The following is a 16,398-nucleotide window of genomic DNA, read 5'->3' as shown; positions in this document are numbered from 1 at the left end:
CAAAAATATCATACAATATGACTAGGTGGGATTTATACCAGGAATACAGGGCTGGTTCAGTAAAAGTAAAACTATCAGTATAATTGAATAAGAAAACCAACAGAAACATATGATTATTTCAAAATATGTAGAAAAAGCTTTTGACAAAATATAACACTCATTTCTATTAAAAACACTAGAAAGCATAGAAATAAATAGAGCCTTCCTGAAAATTATAAATAGTTTATCTAAAACCATCAGCAAACATTATCTGTAAAGGGGATAAGCTAGAAGCCCTCAACATAAGATCAGGAGTCAAGAAAGGATGCCCATTATCACCACTATTATTCAGTATTGTACCAGGAATGCTAGCTATATCAATGAGAGAAGAAAAAGAAACAGAAGGAATTACAATTCACAATGAGGAAACAAAACTATCACTCTTTGCAGATGATATGATGGTGTACCTGAAGACTCCTAAAGCATCAACTAAAACACTAGCTGAAAGAATTAACAACTTTAGCGAAATTACAGGATATAAAATAAACTCATAAATCATCAGCATTTCTATATATTACCAACAAAGTCCAGCAGCAAGAAACAGAAAGAGAAATTCCATTTAAAATAACTGTAGACAATACAAAATACTTGGGAGTCTACCTACCAAGACAAACACAGGAACTATATGAACCCAATTACAAAACAGTTTTCCTACTAATAAAGTTAGATCTGAACAACTGGAAAAATGTTAATTGCTCATGACAATTCTACCTAAATTAATTAATTTATTTTATACCGTACCCAGAGTACCAACAAATTATTTTATGGAGTCGGAAAAAATAATTAACAAAATTCATCTGGAAGAACAAAAGGTCAAGAATACCAAGACAATTAATGAAAAAAAAAATGTGAAGGAAGGTGGTCTAGCCATACCAAATCTCAAACTGTGTTACAAAGTAGTAATCAACAAAACAATTTGGTACTGGCTAAGAGACAGAGTGGTGGATCAGTGGAATAGACTGGGTACACAAAACACTGTAAGTAATGACCATAGTAATCTAGTGTTTAAGAAACTCAAAGATCCTAGCTTTTGTGACAAGAATTCACTATGTGACAAAAAGAGTGCTGGGAAAACCAGAAAGCAGTTTGGCAGAAACCATAAACAAATTAGGGAAGCATGGAATAGTTTACCTGTCAGATCTATAGATAAAGGAAGAATTTATGACTAAATGAGACAACATTACAGAACGTAAAATGGATAATTTTGATTCCATTAAATTAAATAGGTTCTACACAAACAAAACCAATGCAGCCAAAATTAGAAGGAAAAGAGAAAACAGGAAAACTAATAGCAAGTTTCTCTGATAAAGGCATCATTTCTCAAATATATAGAGAACTGAGTCAAACTTCTAATACAAATCATTCTTCCACTGCTTCATGGTTAAAGGACATGAACAGTCAGTTTTCAGAAGAAATCAAAGCTATCCACAGTCATTTGAAAAAAATGCTCTAAATCACTACTGATTAGAGAAATGCAAATAAAACCAACTTTGACATGCCACCTCACAATTATCAGGTTGGCTAATATTACAGAAAAAGAAAATAATAAATGTGGGATGGGATGTGGGAAAAACTGGAACACAATGTACTGATGGTGGAATTGAGAACTGAATAAAACCATTCTGGAGAGCAATTTGGAATTATGCCCAAAGAGCAATCAACTGTGCATACCCTTTAATCCAGCAATACCACTATTAGGTAGGTCTGTATCTCAAAGAGATAAAAAAATGTACAAAAATATTTATAGCATCTCTTTCTGTGGGAGCAAGAATTGGAAACTGAGAAGATGCCCATCAATTGGAGAATGGCTGAATAAGTTGTGAAACATGATTGTGATGGAATATTATTGTGCTATAAAGTGCGCTTTGAGCAGGATACTTTCTGAAAAACCTGGAAACTTAGATGAACTTATATGAGTGACCAAAACCAGAACACTATATACAATAACAGCAATACTGTATGATGTTTAACTGCAAATAACTTATTCTCAGCAATACGATGATCCAAGACAATTCCAAAGGACTTATGATGAAAAATGCTATTCACCTCCAGAGAAGGAACACCTTCAGAGTCTGAATACAGATCAAAGCATACTAGTTTTCACTTTGTTTTTGTCTGTGTTTTCTTTTAGAACATGACTAATGTGGAAACATATTTTGCATAACTGCATATGTATAATTTTTATCAAACTGCTTGCCGTGTCAGGGAGGCAGGAGGAGAGGAGAGGGAAAGAATTTGGAATTTAAAATTCTAAAAAAAGAATGTAAAGAAGTATTTTTATATGTAATTGGAAAAAACCAAAGTATTACTAAAAAAAGAAAAGTAGTGAGTTCCCCTATCACTGGAATTCTTCAGGTAGTGGCTGGAAGTTTGGGATGTTACAGAGAACATTCTTGCTCAGATATTGGTTGAACTAAGATGACCTGCAGTCTCTTCCAACTCAAATTTTTTACATTTTTGAAATGTATGGTTTTTATGACCTCTCTATTACTGGAAGCAGGAAAATTGGGAATAAAGTATTCCACCTAGCATGCTAAAACACAGTTGTACTAAAGATAAATTAACCATGTTTCTTTCCAATTAACCATGCTATTTTTAATTTATAGCATCATTTTCTTCATTTTTCTATATATTTCTTGCTACCAAAACACTCAGTTAACCTGGGGGTTTGTTTATATGACCAAATTTCAGGATTTAAAGAAATCTTATGACTTTAAAAGACTAAGAGATTTTAAATCTCTCTTCCCTCTCCCCTCCTGCCCCCCACATCATAATACTATATCCAACTTTAATTACCATTTTAGTTTAAAAATAAAGTTCTTACCATTTGCTTTATTCAGTTCCACAAGAGTCCCTATGTGCACCGGCAAACAATTTGCATGGAAAGGATCTTTTTCTATTACTCTGAAAGTCAAAGTCTGTATTACTATCACGGAAGTGGAATAAAACACTCCTTTTAACAAGTTATCATTAACATATTATCGAGTCATACTAGAGTGATTATTTTTATTTGTAGTTTAACTCTATGTTCAAACAATTAATTTCACTAAATGGTTTGTACAATTAGGGTAAACACGGGAAGACCAATTAATAAAAAATCTTGGTATTTGAGAAATATGAATGAATATGATTATAAAGTACTAATATTTTAAATCAGCAGAACTAAAGTACTGACCTAATCTATTTAAAGATTTAAATAAACATCTTCATATCTGTAACTTATTCTTTCATACTTCAGGAGAGTGCTGTATAGTGAAGGTTCATTAAACAATGACCAAATGGGAGGATGCCAAAGAAAGGGCTTTAAATAACAGAACAAATGGCTTGAAGTGGCTGTAGATACTTACACTGAAGTCAGCTTGTAGCACATTTTGAAATCACAGTTATAATAATGTCTTTCTGCCAAAGACACTACCACATCCAGATTGTCCTGCAGACCATCTACAGATTCCGGAATGACAGTTTCACTAGGCTTATTATACTGAAACACAGAAAATATTTGTATATAAATTGAGAACATGATAAAATTAAATTGCCCAAGTTTTTAATGTATTCAATTAGGGACATCTGAGTCCCTTAGTAATGTGGACATTTCATTTCAGAAAGGGTAAAATACACTGGGCAAAAAATATTGACTAATATTTAAACAAATAATGAAACACCACATAAAGTAGCCTCTGAGGTCCCTTCCAATTTGCAGATTCCATATTTCCAGGAAAGTTCTTTTGAAGCAGTAATTTTTCTAATTTAATCAGAAGGGGAAAGGAGTGGGTGAAGAGAACAAGTATTTATTAATTGCCTACTATGTACCAGGAACCACACTAAGAGCTTTACAAATATCTCATTTCATCCTCACAACAACTCTGGGAGGTGTGCTTTATTATCCTCATTTTATAGGTGAGGAAACTGAGGCAAAGGTTAAATGGCTTACCCAGGATTATACGACTAAAAAGTATCTGAGGTCAAATTTGAGTATTCCTGACTCTAGGCCTAATGTGCTCTACCTACTGGACTACCTAGTTACCTCAAAACCTCTTTGGCTTTCATATTTCCATTTATAGATATATATTACAGTTGTTTTATACTTTGACCATTTTTATCTCGAATTTTAAAAACACAGTCTGTAATGAGCATCATTCTTACTGAAAAGAACATGACCTTGTGAAGTATACCTACACTGCAAGTAGGTATAAATAATGCAGATAAATGCTAGCTATGGCCACACAAATTCAAGAGATAGCCAAAAGAAAAGACAGGACAGGGTACTATAAACTGAAGACTAGAGGGTCTATTATTTCTCATTTGCTTAAAGTTTAATGACAGGATAAATGTAATGATCACAGCATTGCAATTTTCCCTCACCAAGTGCAGACTGTATTTTCCAAGACAAGAAAACTCAAGCACTCAGCAAAATCTCTCTCAAAAATGAAGATATAGTTTTCTAGGATTTAAGAATTGAAAATGTATAACTTTCATATAATTAATTAAAAGACATGGTGAGCTCTCAGTAATATATTCCTTGGGAGTACAGAACTTTTGGAAGCTGCATTCACTTTTTGCCTAGCATTAAGAATGTATTATATGACTGTGAAGAAATAATAACCCCTCTGGGCTTTAATTTCCTCGTATATAAAATTAAAAATTGATTAATAATCAGTAAGGTTCTTTTTAGCTGTAATAGTCTATGATTTTATTTAATAAATTATTCCTTCTATGCAATAAGCAACCTCTCAGACACCTAAAAGAGTAATGCAGCACTCCAAAATACCTTATTAACTCCCCACCGTAATTTGCACACAAGAAAAATCCAGCAATGTGCCATTTCACAGTTTGTTAATAAGGAATAGAAGGGATATGGAAAAAGAAACTTAACTCTATTTAAAGAAGATAAATATTTATGCAGAGATCTAGGTTTCAAGGACAAATACCTATATTTTTAAACCAACAGAGTACCTTATATAGTTCTGAATTATTTGTTTTTGGATAAATGGATTAAAATATGATTTCCCAAGTACTAAGACAAACTTCCTTACTATTTTCATTTCTAAAATTCTACCATGGGTGTAAAGCATGCTTGGAGATAAAGGATTATTAATTCCATGACTAGATTCTTCAATAGATGAAAAAGGAGAGGTCCAATTCTCCTGGAGAAGTGGGAGGCAGAAAGAAGGGCTCAAGAACTAACTGTGAGCATTGTAGTCATAGAGTTTTTACGTACCTTCTTTAACTTATTCTCAAAAAGAAAACGCAGCAATTCTTGTTCTTCTGTGCATTGCTTGCCAAGAGGTAGAGATTCAAGTAGCTCTTTTTCTATGAAAAATGTTTTAAAATGTGAAAATCATAATACTGATGAAAAAGAATCTATCAATCAGAAAATGTTCTTTACAATGTTTGCCCTAAGTAAAGAATCATTCAAAAGGGGAGTCAATATAAACTAGAAATAAAAACAGAAATGGGCACCAAGATATACAGGATCATCCTCACCTTGCAGAAAGCACAAGGACCAAATTTCTCAGCTCCCAGAACGATTCTAAGGTCCCTCAGTTTCTTTTTTTTAATTAAAACAAAAGTGAGGAAATGAAATACTATCATTTTCTTTTATACTGAGTTCCAGCTCTCTCAAAAAAGAATGGTTTCTTCATTTATGAATTCTGCAAACTCACACCAAAATCTCATGGTAAAGGCCTAGGTACAATTATAACTGGCACCCTATATCGATGCCCTTTGGAAATGGGCCATCTATATTTATATTAGTACTTGATGGTTAGAAGATTTTACATTCACTAACTCTTTTAATTCTCAAGGAGATGAGGGTAGGGGAGGGGACAGGGAGGAGGGCAAAAATTTAAGATGAGTTAAGTTAGCAATAAGCAGGAAATAAGCAATAAGCAGGAAAACATCTTCTGAGATAGGAGGGAAGGATGACAGAATAGGTAATGATAATAAGAAGTTTTGAGACTGGGAGTTAAAGAAGTTTCCATTAGTTGGCCAAAAATCTTGTAATAATCATTTGAAGTAGGCAGATTAAGTTTTATCCCTATTTCACAAATAAGGAAACTGAGTCTCAAGACAGCTGACTTGTCTAAGGTCAAATAGTATATCATATAACTAAGATCTGTATTCAGATCTCATTCCTAGTCTGGGGCTATGTCACTACATCATGTCTTCCATATGTATATCCTAACAGTTAAATTGTTCAACCTTATCAAGTCTTTCCTTAATTTTGTGGATTGAACAAAAATATTTTTTAAATTTGGCTAAATGCACTGAACACAAATTCTGTAGGTTTAATTTTCTGTAGATGTAAAAGGGAATAAAAATGGCTCAGTTTCCAAACCTTCTTGTGCTGTCAGCATGTGGTGTGATGTTAAAAGATCAAATGCTTCAAAGCAGTAGACATCAAGCTTCAAGGCTTCTTTGTAGCTATAAGTTGCTAAGGTTCGATTATCTAGAGCATCATAGATCTTTCCTCGTAAAAGGCAAATAGAACTCTTAATCTGGTGGAAAAATATAACACAGTAGAGCGTGAGTCAATGCCTGAAAAGTATTTTACAGCTAATGGGATTTCTAATTGACTGGCTACAGTGTAACAGAAATATGAAAATAAAATTTAAGAATCTTCTTTAGATGAACCTTGACATGTTTTGATTACTCCAACAAACACTCCCAACTTTTACAGATATCTATTAATGCTAATAGTATAGTTGTACATGTGTTATATATGCTGTTATTTATGTTTGTCTATCAACTTTGAGAATCCCCATTTATACTCAATGTTCTTTCCAAGCAGAGAATATGTTTACAATGTTATCTTTGCTCCTGCAAAACTAATAAATACAATTCTTCACAAATAATAAATGAGTAACTCAACTCAGGGACAATATACCAGATTCTTTCGGTAATGCTATCAAGTTAGTTACAAAGGCAAAGTGACCTGATTTATACAAAGCCCATTAAATGAGTATTTTAAAAACTATTAGGGACATTATTTCATTCTGACAGACAACAGTAGGACCTAACAAAAATGGATTCCACCCTATTCGGCAGTGAATATACAATAAGGAAGTGGAATGGAAATTAAGATGAAGGAGGAAAGAGTTGTTAGATCTGACCAAAAAATTTCAATTAAAGGTGGCATAAATTAAAGGCACTTATGGTTTGATTTTTTAAAAATATATCAAAGAAAGGAAAATTTTTAAAGAATGGGGAAAAAAAAATCAAGAATAGCAGTATTACCAAAAACAATAAAGGTGACCCAATAAGGTAATGTGCAACTCTGGACCTACGTGTCTACTTTCTCAACTTCATAAAATCGTTACGAGACTGGCCCAAAGAAGCCAGCCTCAGCTATTTCATCTCCACAGCTTCTCTCACATCCATTCCCTTTTTCTCATTCACACCACAACCACCCTAATTCAGGGCTTCATCACCTCTTGCTTGGACTACTGAAATAGTCTAATTTTTCACTTTGTATCCAGTCTTTCTCTTTTCCAATCTATTCTTTATATAACTGAGCTGCCAATTTGATATTTCTAAAGCACAGGTCTGTCATGTTACTTTCCCACTGAAGAAACTTCAGAGGTTCCCTATTGCATTTAGCCTAGAGATTCTTAACCTGGGGTTCACAATTCCCTAAAGGATCTGCTGTTAGATTTCAAAGTGTCTGTGACCTTGGAATTTAACATTTCCTTCAATTATGAATTTTTAAAGAAAACATTATTCTGAGAAGTGGTTCATAGGCTTCAAACTGCCCAATGGGTCCATGACATAAAAAGGGTTATTATTAAGTACCACTTTAGGATAAAATATGTACTCCTCTGTTTGGCATTTGAACTCCATTACAATCTCATTCCACCTATTTTTCTAGACTGATTACATAATTATTCCATATTTCCCATACTCTTAAGCTTCAATCACACTGGCCTACTTGGTCTCCCTACATTCCATCTGACACCTTTGTGCCTTTGCAGAGATTGTCCTCCAAGGCTGGAATGCTCTACTTCCTCTTCTTCACTTCTTGGAACTCCTAGTTCCTTTCAAGTGCCACTTCCTAAAAATGGCCTTTCCTGATTCTTTCAGTTGTTAATGCTGCCCTTCTTCTTCCTAAACCCTCTTCTAGTTTTTCATTTTTGTATTTACTTCCCTGTGTATACATTAGCTCCTTAAGAGGAGGGAATTTTTTGTTATGATCTTTCTATCTCCAGTGCTCAAGCGCCTGGCAAACTTGCATTTATTAAATGTTTGAACTGAAATGTTACATATTATATTTTTAAAAATATCTGAAGAGACCAGATGTTTGCAGACGTGTTTTATATCAGACCATATGACATCTTTGATGTCATGCAATAGGCTAAGAAGTTAGGGGAAGGCAATATGAAACCCCAGGCTATATTAATTGTGGATTAACAAAAAAAAATTTGACTTGGTAGAGCAAAATGTAGGCTTAATTGCTCTCTTTAAACAAGCTATCTCCTACATATATGCTACCATCATAAAATATCATTCTCTGACAGATAAGACAATGGAGATAACCTTGGATAAATCTGGTGAATAACAAACAGGGCTTCAAAGACGGAAGCATACTAAAAGGCCTTGACTTTGTGATAGATATCCTATGCAAAATAAGAATAGAAGATGGAATCCCTAAGAGAGATTTTCTCCAGATGTCCTGATTACACTGCATTCTGGAACATTACAGTACTTACTAAATAAATGCTACACCCAAGAGATTCTTTTAGCTATCTACAACAGAAAAAAAGTGGATGAAAATGACCCACTGCCCAAATCATGACATGGGACAGAAAACCCACTGTCCATCAGTTCTCATATCTTGGTCAGAAATTTATATGGGACAGTGAAATGGATTCAGAATTGACTAATGGGAGATCTCGCTGGGCTGAATTTGGAAAACTGTAATGCTTTCAATTATCACAAAAGTCTATTTTTTTTAACACCAATATCTTACACTACTTATGCTACTCTATGGTGCTAGTGACACCATAAACTGCAAGTTTAAGGATTTTGCAAAACACTAGGATTTCAGAAAAATTTAAAATGTTGGTGACTTAAAGAATAACAGAAATATATTTGGCGCGTATGAGGAGGCTACAGAATATTATGAATAATAACTAGCATTTGAAAAATAATTCAATGTAAAAATAATAACAGCATCAAAGACATAAATGTCCAGGAAAGAGCTAACTCCAAGAGTGAGGGAAAACAGAGAGAGAACTGAGTCCTGAGCTGGTATCCATAAAATAATAGAAAACCCAAAATAAATCCTCTAGTATCGGGGTGGGGAACTGCAGCCTCAAGGCCACATGTGGCCCTCTGGGTCCTCAAGTGCAACCTTTTGATGGAATCCAAACCTCACAAATTTGTTCCGTTTCGATTCAGTCAAAGGGCTGTACTTGAGGACCCAGAGGGCCACATGTGGCCTCAAGGCTGCAGGCTCCCCACCCCTGTGTCTAATCATCTATTGAAGATTTATAGAAAAACATAGATAAGAACTGTACAGGATGAAAGGTGCAGATGTGTTATCTGAAGAGGGAAGAAGTTCTGATGAAGATAAGACTATAGGTCCAATGCAGTACAGTTTGATGAAAAGAGTACTAGACCTGGAACTAAGAAATCTGGGTTCAAATTTGACTCTGTGTGGCCATAGGCAAGTCAATCTGTCTGAAACTTAGTTTCTTTAGCCATACAATAATAAAAATAACACTCCATCTACCCTGCAGTGCTGTGAACAAACCTTAAACCATCATTTCAATTATTAACTATTAAGCAAGCAAATGTAAGCCACAGGCAAGGAGATTAAACAAAATGTATATGCTGAGAAGGCAATTAAGATGAATGTAGGCATATATTAATAATACTTTCATTAAAAAAAGTTACTATCTTAATATTATAGAAACTGGTGTATTATGAATTGACACATAGTAATGAGGCTACATAGAACATGTGTTGTAAATAAGTGTTATCAAGAAATGAAAACAACTCACTTACAGACTTTCCCTAGTATATATTAAAATATTTCCTAAGAAAGAACTGATTGAGTATAACACAATAAGTTGAGTAAATTAGGGAAAGTTTCCTAGAAAACTAACCGAAAAACTCACAGAAATAGAGAAGTGAGGACAAATTGGTCCACAGGTGACAGAAAGCTGGAGGAGGGATTATGGGAAAGACAGAAATCCTAAACAGATTTAAGGGGTCTAAAGAAATAGCTTTAATGCCTGCTAGGACAGGAAAGCATTATACTACCCTCAAGGAAAGCAGGGAGAAAATGAAAGGTAGAGGTAAAGTGGGTGATAGAAAATACAAGTTATGTTAATTTGCTTCCAACTATGAGAAAGAAGCCATTTAGTTTTACAATATAGCACACATAATACTTTTTCATAATATTCTCACAACATATTAATGTTTTCCCTAATCATAAGAACCACCACTGGAAAAAACACACACCAAACTACTACTTACTGAAGACTGGGACATTTCCCAGTCATTAGAAGGTTCTTTTAGTCCACTTTCATCTTTCAAGTATTTTTCAAATAATCTTTTGTTAATTGGTTCTTCCATATCAAGGATATCAAGAGCTTGCTGGTGTTCCTTTGCAGCATACTATGTAGAGAATCACAAAATGTTTAAACAAGAGTGATTGTTAAAGCTCTACTACATATTGTTTTAAATTTTAAAAGGACACTAAATGGCATACCATTTTATTGCTTATTTAAATTTTCCAAAGAGCAATCTTTTCAGATTCATATTGGCTTTCCAAAATTAATGGGGAGGTTGAGGGAGAGAGAACATATTATATAAACATATTAATTAAACTACTCAACAATAAACCATTATTAAGAAAATAATTATATGAACGTTCATATAACAATATTACACTGACCTGCTAAATCCCATCACTGTTTTAACATTTTAAAAATATAATTAATTTTCTTTTAGTGTAAAAAATTTAATAAAACATACTTACATGACACCTAGCAGCAAGGTATCGACATGCTTCATATAACTAGAAAACAAGGAAATTTACAAAGCCATCAAAATAATTTGAAAATAATGACGGAGACGACAGATTTGAGTTGATCTATCAGATTTCTTTTCCTTCCCAGCTTTCTAACATGATCATCAATTACAAAAAGCTAGAATGACTCAATAATTCTGATGTCTCTAAAAAGTGTCAAGATTTATTAACTGTCAGCAATTAACAAATTTTAAGAGTACACTAATAGCTTCTTCAAAGCCAGCTAGATATCTTCACTGGGCTGAGAATAACACATTAAACAAAAGTTTGTTTTTGATTTTTCCATCAGTATATCTATTTGAAATGTATACTGGAAACAAAGGGGGTGCCCGCTGACTGGGCTAAATTATGCTATATGAATATAATGAAATATTACTGCTCATAAGAAACAATGAATATAAGAAATTAAGGGAAATATGGGAAGACTGTTATGAACTGAGGGAGAGCGAAGTGGAACCAGGAAAGAATATAATGTCTACAAGATAAACTAGGAGTAATAAAACCAAAATTAATCCTGTGTAATTATAATGTGTGTATATATATATATATATATATATATATATATATATATATATATATATCTGTACACACACACACATATGCATATAGAATATAACCTCACTCCTTTTATTGGAGAAGTAGGGGGCTATAGTATGTACAATGTTTCATCTATTCCTAGATGCGCCAACCTGTCAGGTTTTGCTTAACTGTCTTTTTCCTCTATTGTTAGAGTAGGCTGGGGGAGGGACAGAGTACAGTTTATTCAGGAATTACTATGATGTAAAATCAAGAGGCATCAATGAAACTTGAAAGACCAAATGTGAAATACTAGGTTAAGAAAAAGATTACAAAACTTTAAAATAACTTACCTTGTCTAGTTTACGCGAGCGAAGGGCATGTGCTGCCCTATGGTACTGAGCAGTCAGGTAAAGACACTGGGCCAACCAATAAATGTCTTGTGGTTCCTCTAAAACAAGCAAAAAATATTACACACACTATCAGAGACCCAAGTTATAACAGAAGTTTTTAAGACTAATGGTATTAAACAAAATCTAACATTTATTACTTACCATGAGACAATGAGGCTACTTTGTCAGCCCAAAATAGAGCACTTTGATATTGTTGCTATAAAAAAGTAGAAACCATAGTGTTATTTCAGAAGCCTTGTTCAGAGAAACCTCCTCGTAATACTATATTAACGAGACAAACAGAATTCAGTATAAAATGGGTTTGTCATGAACATCCACTAAAGATAATTTACTGGGATACCAGAAGAATGTATTATAAAGTAGTTTGACTTTCAAGGCAAACACACATCATGGGCTTTTCAAGACAATACGGTTATGGCATTTAATCTTTTAACTTTAGAATTATATTCAAATCATTTTTACAAGTATTTGGCAAACTTCAATGACCAAACGAGATAGGTATAAGTTCATCTACAGTATTTGGGAAATACAGAATGAAGTTGGCAATGCAAAGCCACATTAGGGCTGAAAACAGTGACATGTTTGACTAGTTTTATTCCCAGTTCTGGTGTCTGTTCTTTACACAGTCATTAATCACTACTTTGTTTCAGTTTCTCTTGATGAAAACTAGGAATTGAGCTGTTCAACCACCACTTGAGGATTATTATGGGATAATTCTAGAATATATTTTTTCAACAGTTAAAAATCATATTAGTTATATACACAAGTATATATGCTCTAAATATGCATTAAGTGATTAACATTTTACATTCAATATGCTGGAATTTTTAATTGAAAATGGTCTTTATTGCACTAGCATTTTTTTTATTTGCCTCTATTTATACCAGAAAAAGCGTAAGTAAAAACAAAGACTTATCAAAATGGGCATAGATAACATCCCTCAAATTAATACTGCAGATTTGGGGGTGTTTACATACAGTATGCACCTTTTCCTTAAAGCTAACTGGCAATATGAAAAAGACACTATAGAAATTGTAAATGCCGATGCAATGATTCCTTAAGACAATGAGTTCACCCTCAGAGAATAGGATTTGTTCTTTATAGAATCACACCTGCAAGAGACTTTAAGAGTCACCTAGTCTAACCCCCTCATTTGACAGATGAGACAACTGAGCCTGGAGAAGTAAAACTGACTTGCAGGTCACCACGGTAACTGGCACACCTGAATCCAGGTTGTTTAACTATAAATCATTCTTCTTTCCATCGCGTATCTTTCTATTAAACATCACTAGAATTAAGAAAAAATAATGATAATAAAAAATTTTAAAAAATACAGAGCGTCCCAATGCCGAGAAACACAGTCCTCTCAAAAGCAAATCCCTTGCAACTTTACACCTGAACTAACCCCACATTCAGAGGTCACTTCTTTCTAGAAATCTTCGTAGAAACTTATTCAGCACCTGATTATTCAAGACCTTGAGGGGACTATAAAAACGGGCAAGTCTCAGTCCTTTGGATGTAAGCCTGGGAACTGGAGCTGGTTTTGCCTTTCTTTGTATCCCCCACACTTAGTCTGGAGCTAGGCCCCGACCGCGGAAGAGCCTAATCGGTTTGTTGACCGGCTTTCCGCTCTCCAAAACGGCACGTTGGGTGATTTGACATGTGAAGTTAAATAATTATCCTCACAGGGCTGGCCTAGTGCCTAATGTTAGAGACAGCGGGGGCCGGGGGGCTCCAGACAGGGAGAGACCCCGCTTTTCTTCAGGCAGCACTTGGGGCTTGGGGGGGGAGGGGAGCGGGGAAGGGTCCTAAAAATCCGGTGACATTTTTACCAGAAATAAAAACAAGTGTCAGAGGTTTTGGGAAAAGGGATGAGGTCCCCACCCCTCACAGACTCTACCCCAGCCCTTCCTCTCCCAGCTCGGGGGCCTAAACCTCGGTGCCGGCCTGACACTGGCCCGGCCGCACACACACCAGGTTCCCCTAGCAGGCCCAGCACCCCACTTCTCTCGGGCCTACGCCCAGACTCGGGTCCCGGCGCTGCCCGCCTTGGGAACCGTCTCCACACACTTACATACACACACACCTGGTCTATGTACTGGCGGACGCGCTTCCGCAGCCGCTCCAAGTTCATCTTCTCGCGGGGACTGGGCCGGCGCGTGCGCAGGTCGGGGAAGGGAGGGGGCGGAGGAGGAGGAGGAGGACGAGGAAGAGGCGCCCGGCGTGCGGAATACGGAGGGGGCGGGGCGCGGCCGCGAAAGGAGCGTGTCCGGGGCGCCCCTGGCCTCGCGCTCGCTGCCGGGAGTAAAACGGACCCGCAGCCTCGGGATCTCTCAATTCCCCGCCCCCGGCCCCGACCGCAGAACGCGCCAGGACTCCCGCGCGCTATCACCGCGCCCTGCCGCGCCGCTACCGCCCGGCCGCCGGCCCCCGCGGCCCAGCCCCAGAGCCCGCCCCGGAGTGTGCCTGGAAAAGGCGTCCCTCCTGGAAACGCAGCTCCGAGCGACGGTTCCTAGGCCTTCCCGATTTCCCCGCCACCTCTCCGGAGAACTGGGGCTGGGGGCGGTGGCTAAGAACGGAGGAAGAGGAGCCTGTGGGCGGGGATTGTGACGTAAGAAGAGGCGGGACTGTCCCGCTTTTTTCTTTGTATCTCGGGTGCTTAGCCTTGTGCGGGAAGCATAGTATGCTTTTGAATAAATGCTTATTGACTGACCGACCTATGCGCACTGTCTAGACCTCATTTACCTCATCTGTAAAATGAGGCTAGATGTCCCCCCCACCCCAAAGCCCCTGGCTCTCCTCCTTATTGGGGATCTAATGAAGCGCCGCCTCTTTATTGGAAATAGGAGTAAAGAAAGAGGGATGGCATCCCGGGGTTTGGGGACGGGGAGTAGGCGAAAGAAGGCGCTCAGGGTGAGTGGTAGGAGGTGACGTGCATGAAACATTGTTTTAGGAACATTTATCCAGCAGCAACAACCGAGATTTGTCAGCCTGGACCAGAGATCTTGATTGCAGGCACGAAGAAGGCTTGGACGAGTGTGGGGGCCGGGGGCCGTGGGAACGATGAGGAAAGGGCAGGCTTTAGAGATATTGCAAAGGAAGAACTAGGTGTGTAGGAGGAGGGAGACGAGATACTTACTCATCTCTCTGGCTTTCCCATGTGAAATCGGCGCTATTTATGCAGTGTTAAGTGAGCGTGCTGGGATTCGGAGGATGCTGGTATGCACAGACATTGTGTCCGATCTTAGAGCAAAAGAAAAAACATCACCCGGAGACTCCTCCACCAACCCATTGATCCAGAGTCCTGCAGAGATGCTAAGGCAGATCAAACGCTAAGGTGCCCAGGGGCAGCTCGCGCTCCTTGCCTGAGTTCTGGAGTGCCCAGACTCAGCCAGGTTTGAGGGAAGCCTGATGCCTGTGGTTTTAGGAGCGTGAATTTGGGGTAGTCTGCACGGGTGCCATATGGCACGCCCAATCCGAGCTAGACAACGCTGTAACCAGGTTTGAAGGGTCCCCATACTGGTGGCCGAGAATAGCTAGAAAAGAGAGTGGTCTCAGGGCATCGCAGGGGTCCAGTGAGGCCAAGCCAGTCCCAAAAGCACCGGAACCGACTCTCCTAGGAGATGGGGTTATTCAGTCGTGGTGGACTCCTCGTGACCTGGGGGCCACACTATCCGTGGGGTTTTCTTGGCGAAGATAGTGAAATGGTTTGCCATTTCCTTCTCCAGCGGATGAAGGCAATCATGTTAAGTGAATTGCCCAGGGTTGCACAAGAGCACACGGCGAGTGTCTGCAGCCAGATCCGAGCTCAGGTTTTCATAACTCCAGGCTCTGCACTCTGAGTGCTATCTGGCTGCCTAAGTCTAAGGAAATCAGGATTTCGCACCAGTGGCCTGAGCCAAGCTTTTGGTGAAAGACCCCGGGCAAAATCCATCAGAAAAGTGTGACAACTGTGGCTGGAACCCAGCTTGGGAGTAACCTCTGAACCCAATAGCAGGCGGGAGCAATTTTAGTCAGAACCTACAGCAGGAAGAAGTCCAGAGTTTTGTAATAAGAGGGAACTTCCAGACAGATCTCAGCACCAGAACAACCCAGCTCTAGAAGGAGGCACCTAGGCCGGCCCATTATACTTAGGACACTTACCCTGCAAACATCACTTCATCATGGAGCTTGACCCAAGAGCATAAGCCTTCATCTAACTGAATGAAACCTTATAGCCAAAGTCCAAAGCTTCCAAATCAAAGAAAAACTACCTCAAGTAGGCAACAATATAATGATATTTAGCATTTATATAGCACTTTGAGGCTTCAAAGCACTTTCATAAAAATTACCTCATTCTGTCCTCAGAACAACCCTCACAAATAGGTGTTATCATTATCTCTGTTTTACAGGTGA

The 16,398-nt window shown here is 37.6% G+C and overlaps 1 protein-coding gene across 1 annotated transcript in view; it reads right to left on the bottom strand.

The window, feature by feature from the left end:
• The window catches only part of CDC16 (cell division cycle 16), a 51,250-nt gene extending 36,808 nt beyond the window's left edge, over positions 1 to 14,442 (bottom strand). Inside the window, exons 1-9 of the mRNA XM_036754752.1 lie at positions 14,090 to 14,442; positions 12,145 to 12,199; positions 11,944 to 12,041; positions 11,024 to 11,062; positions 10,519 to 10,659; positions 6,377 to 6,536; positions 5,258 to 5,349; positions 3,387 to 3,520; positions 2,864 to 2,943 (exon numbers count right to left, since the gene is read on the bottom strand). Coding sequence (XP_036610647.1) covers positions 2,864 to 2,943; positions 3,387 to 3,520; positions 5,258 to 5,349; positions 6,377 to 6,536; positions 10,519 to 10,659; positions 11,024 to 11,062; positions 11,944 to 12,041; positions 12,145 to 12,199; positions 14,090 to 14,137 — 847 coding nt within the window. The 5' untranslated portion in view covers positions 14,138 to 14,442. The remainder of the gene's footprint in view (positions 1 to 2,863; positions 2,944 to 3,386; positions 3,521 to 5,257; positions 5,350 to 6,376; positions 6,537 to 10,518; positions 10,660 to 11,023; positions 11,063 to 11,943; positions 12,042 to 12,144; positions 12,200 to 14,089) is intronic.
• Between the last annotated feature and the right edge of the window lie 1,956 nt (positions 14,443 to 16,398).

The sequence above is a fragment of the Trichosurus vulpecula genome, chromosome 4 (assembly GCF_011100635.1).
Source record: "Trichosurus vulpecula isolate mTriVul1 chromosome 4, mTriVul1.pri, whole genome shotgun sequence".
NCBI lineage: Eukaryota > Metazoa > Chordata > Mammalia > Diprotodontia > Phalangeridae > Trichosurus > Trichosurus vulpecula.
Note: the sequence above shows the minus strand (reverse complement) of the source record. Positions and strands in the feature narration are given on the sequence as shown.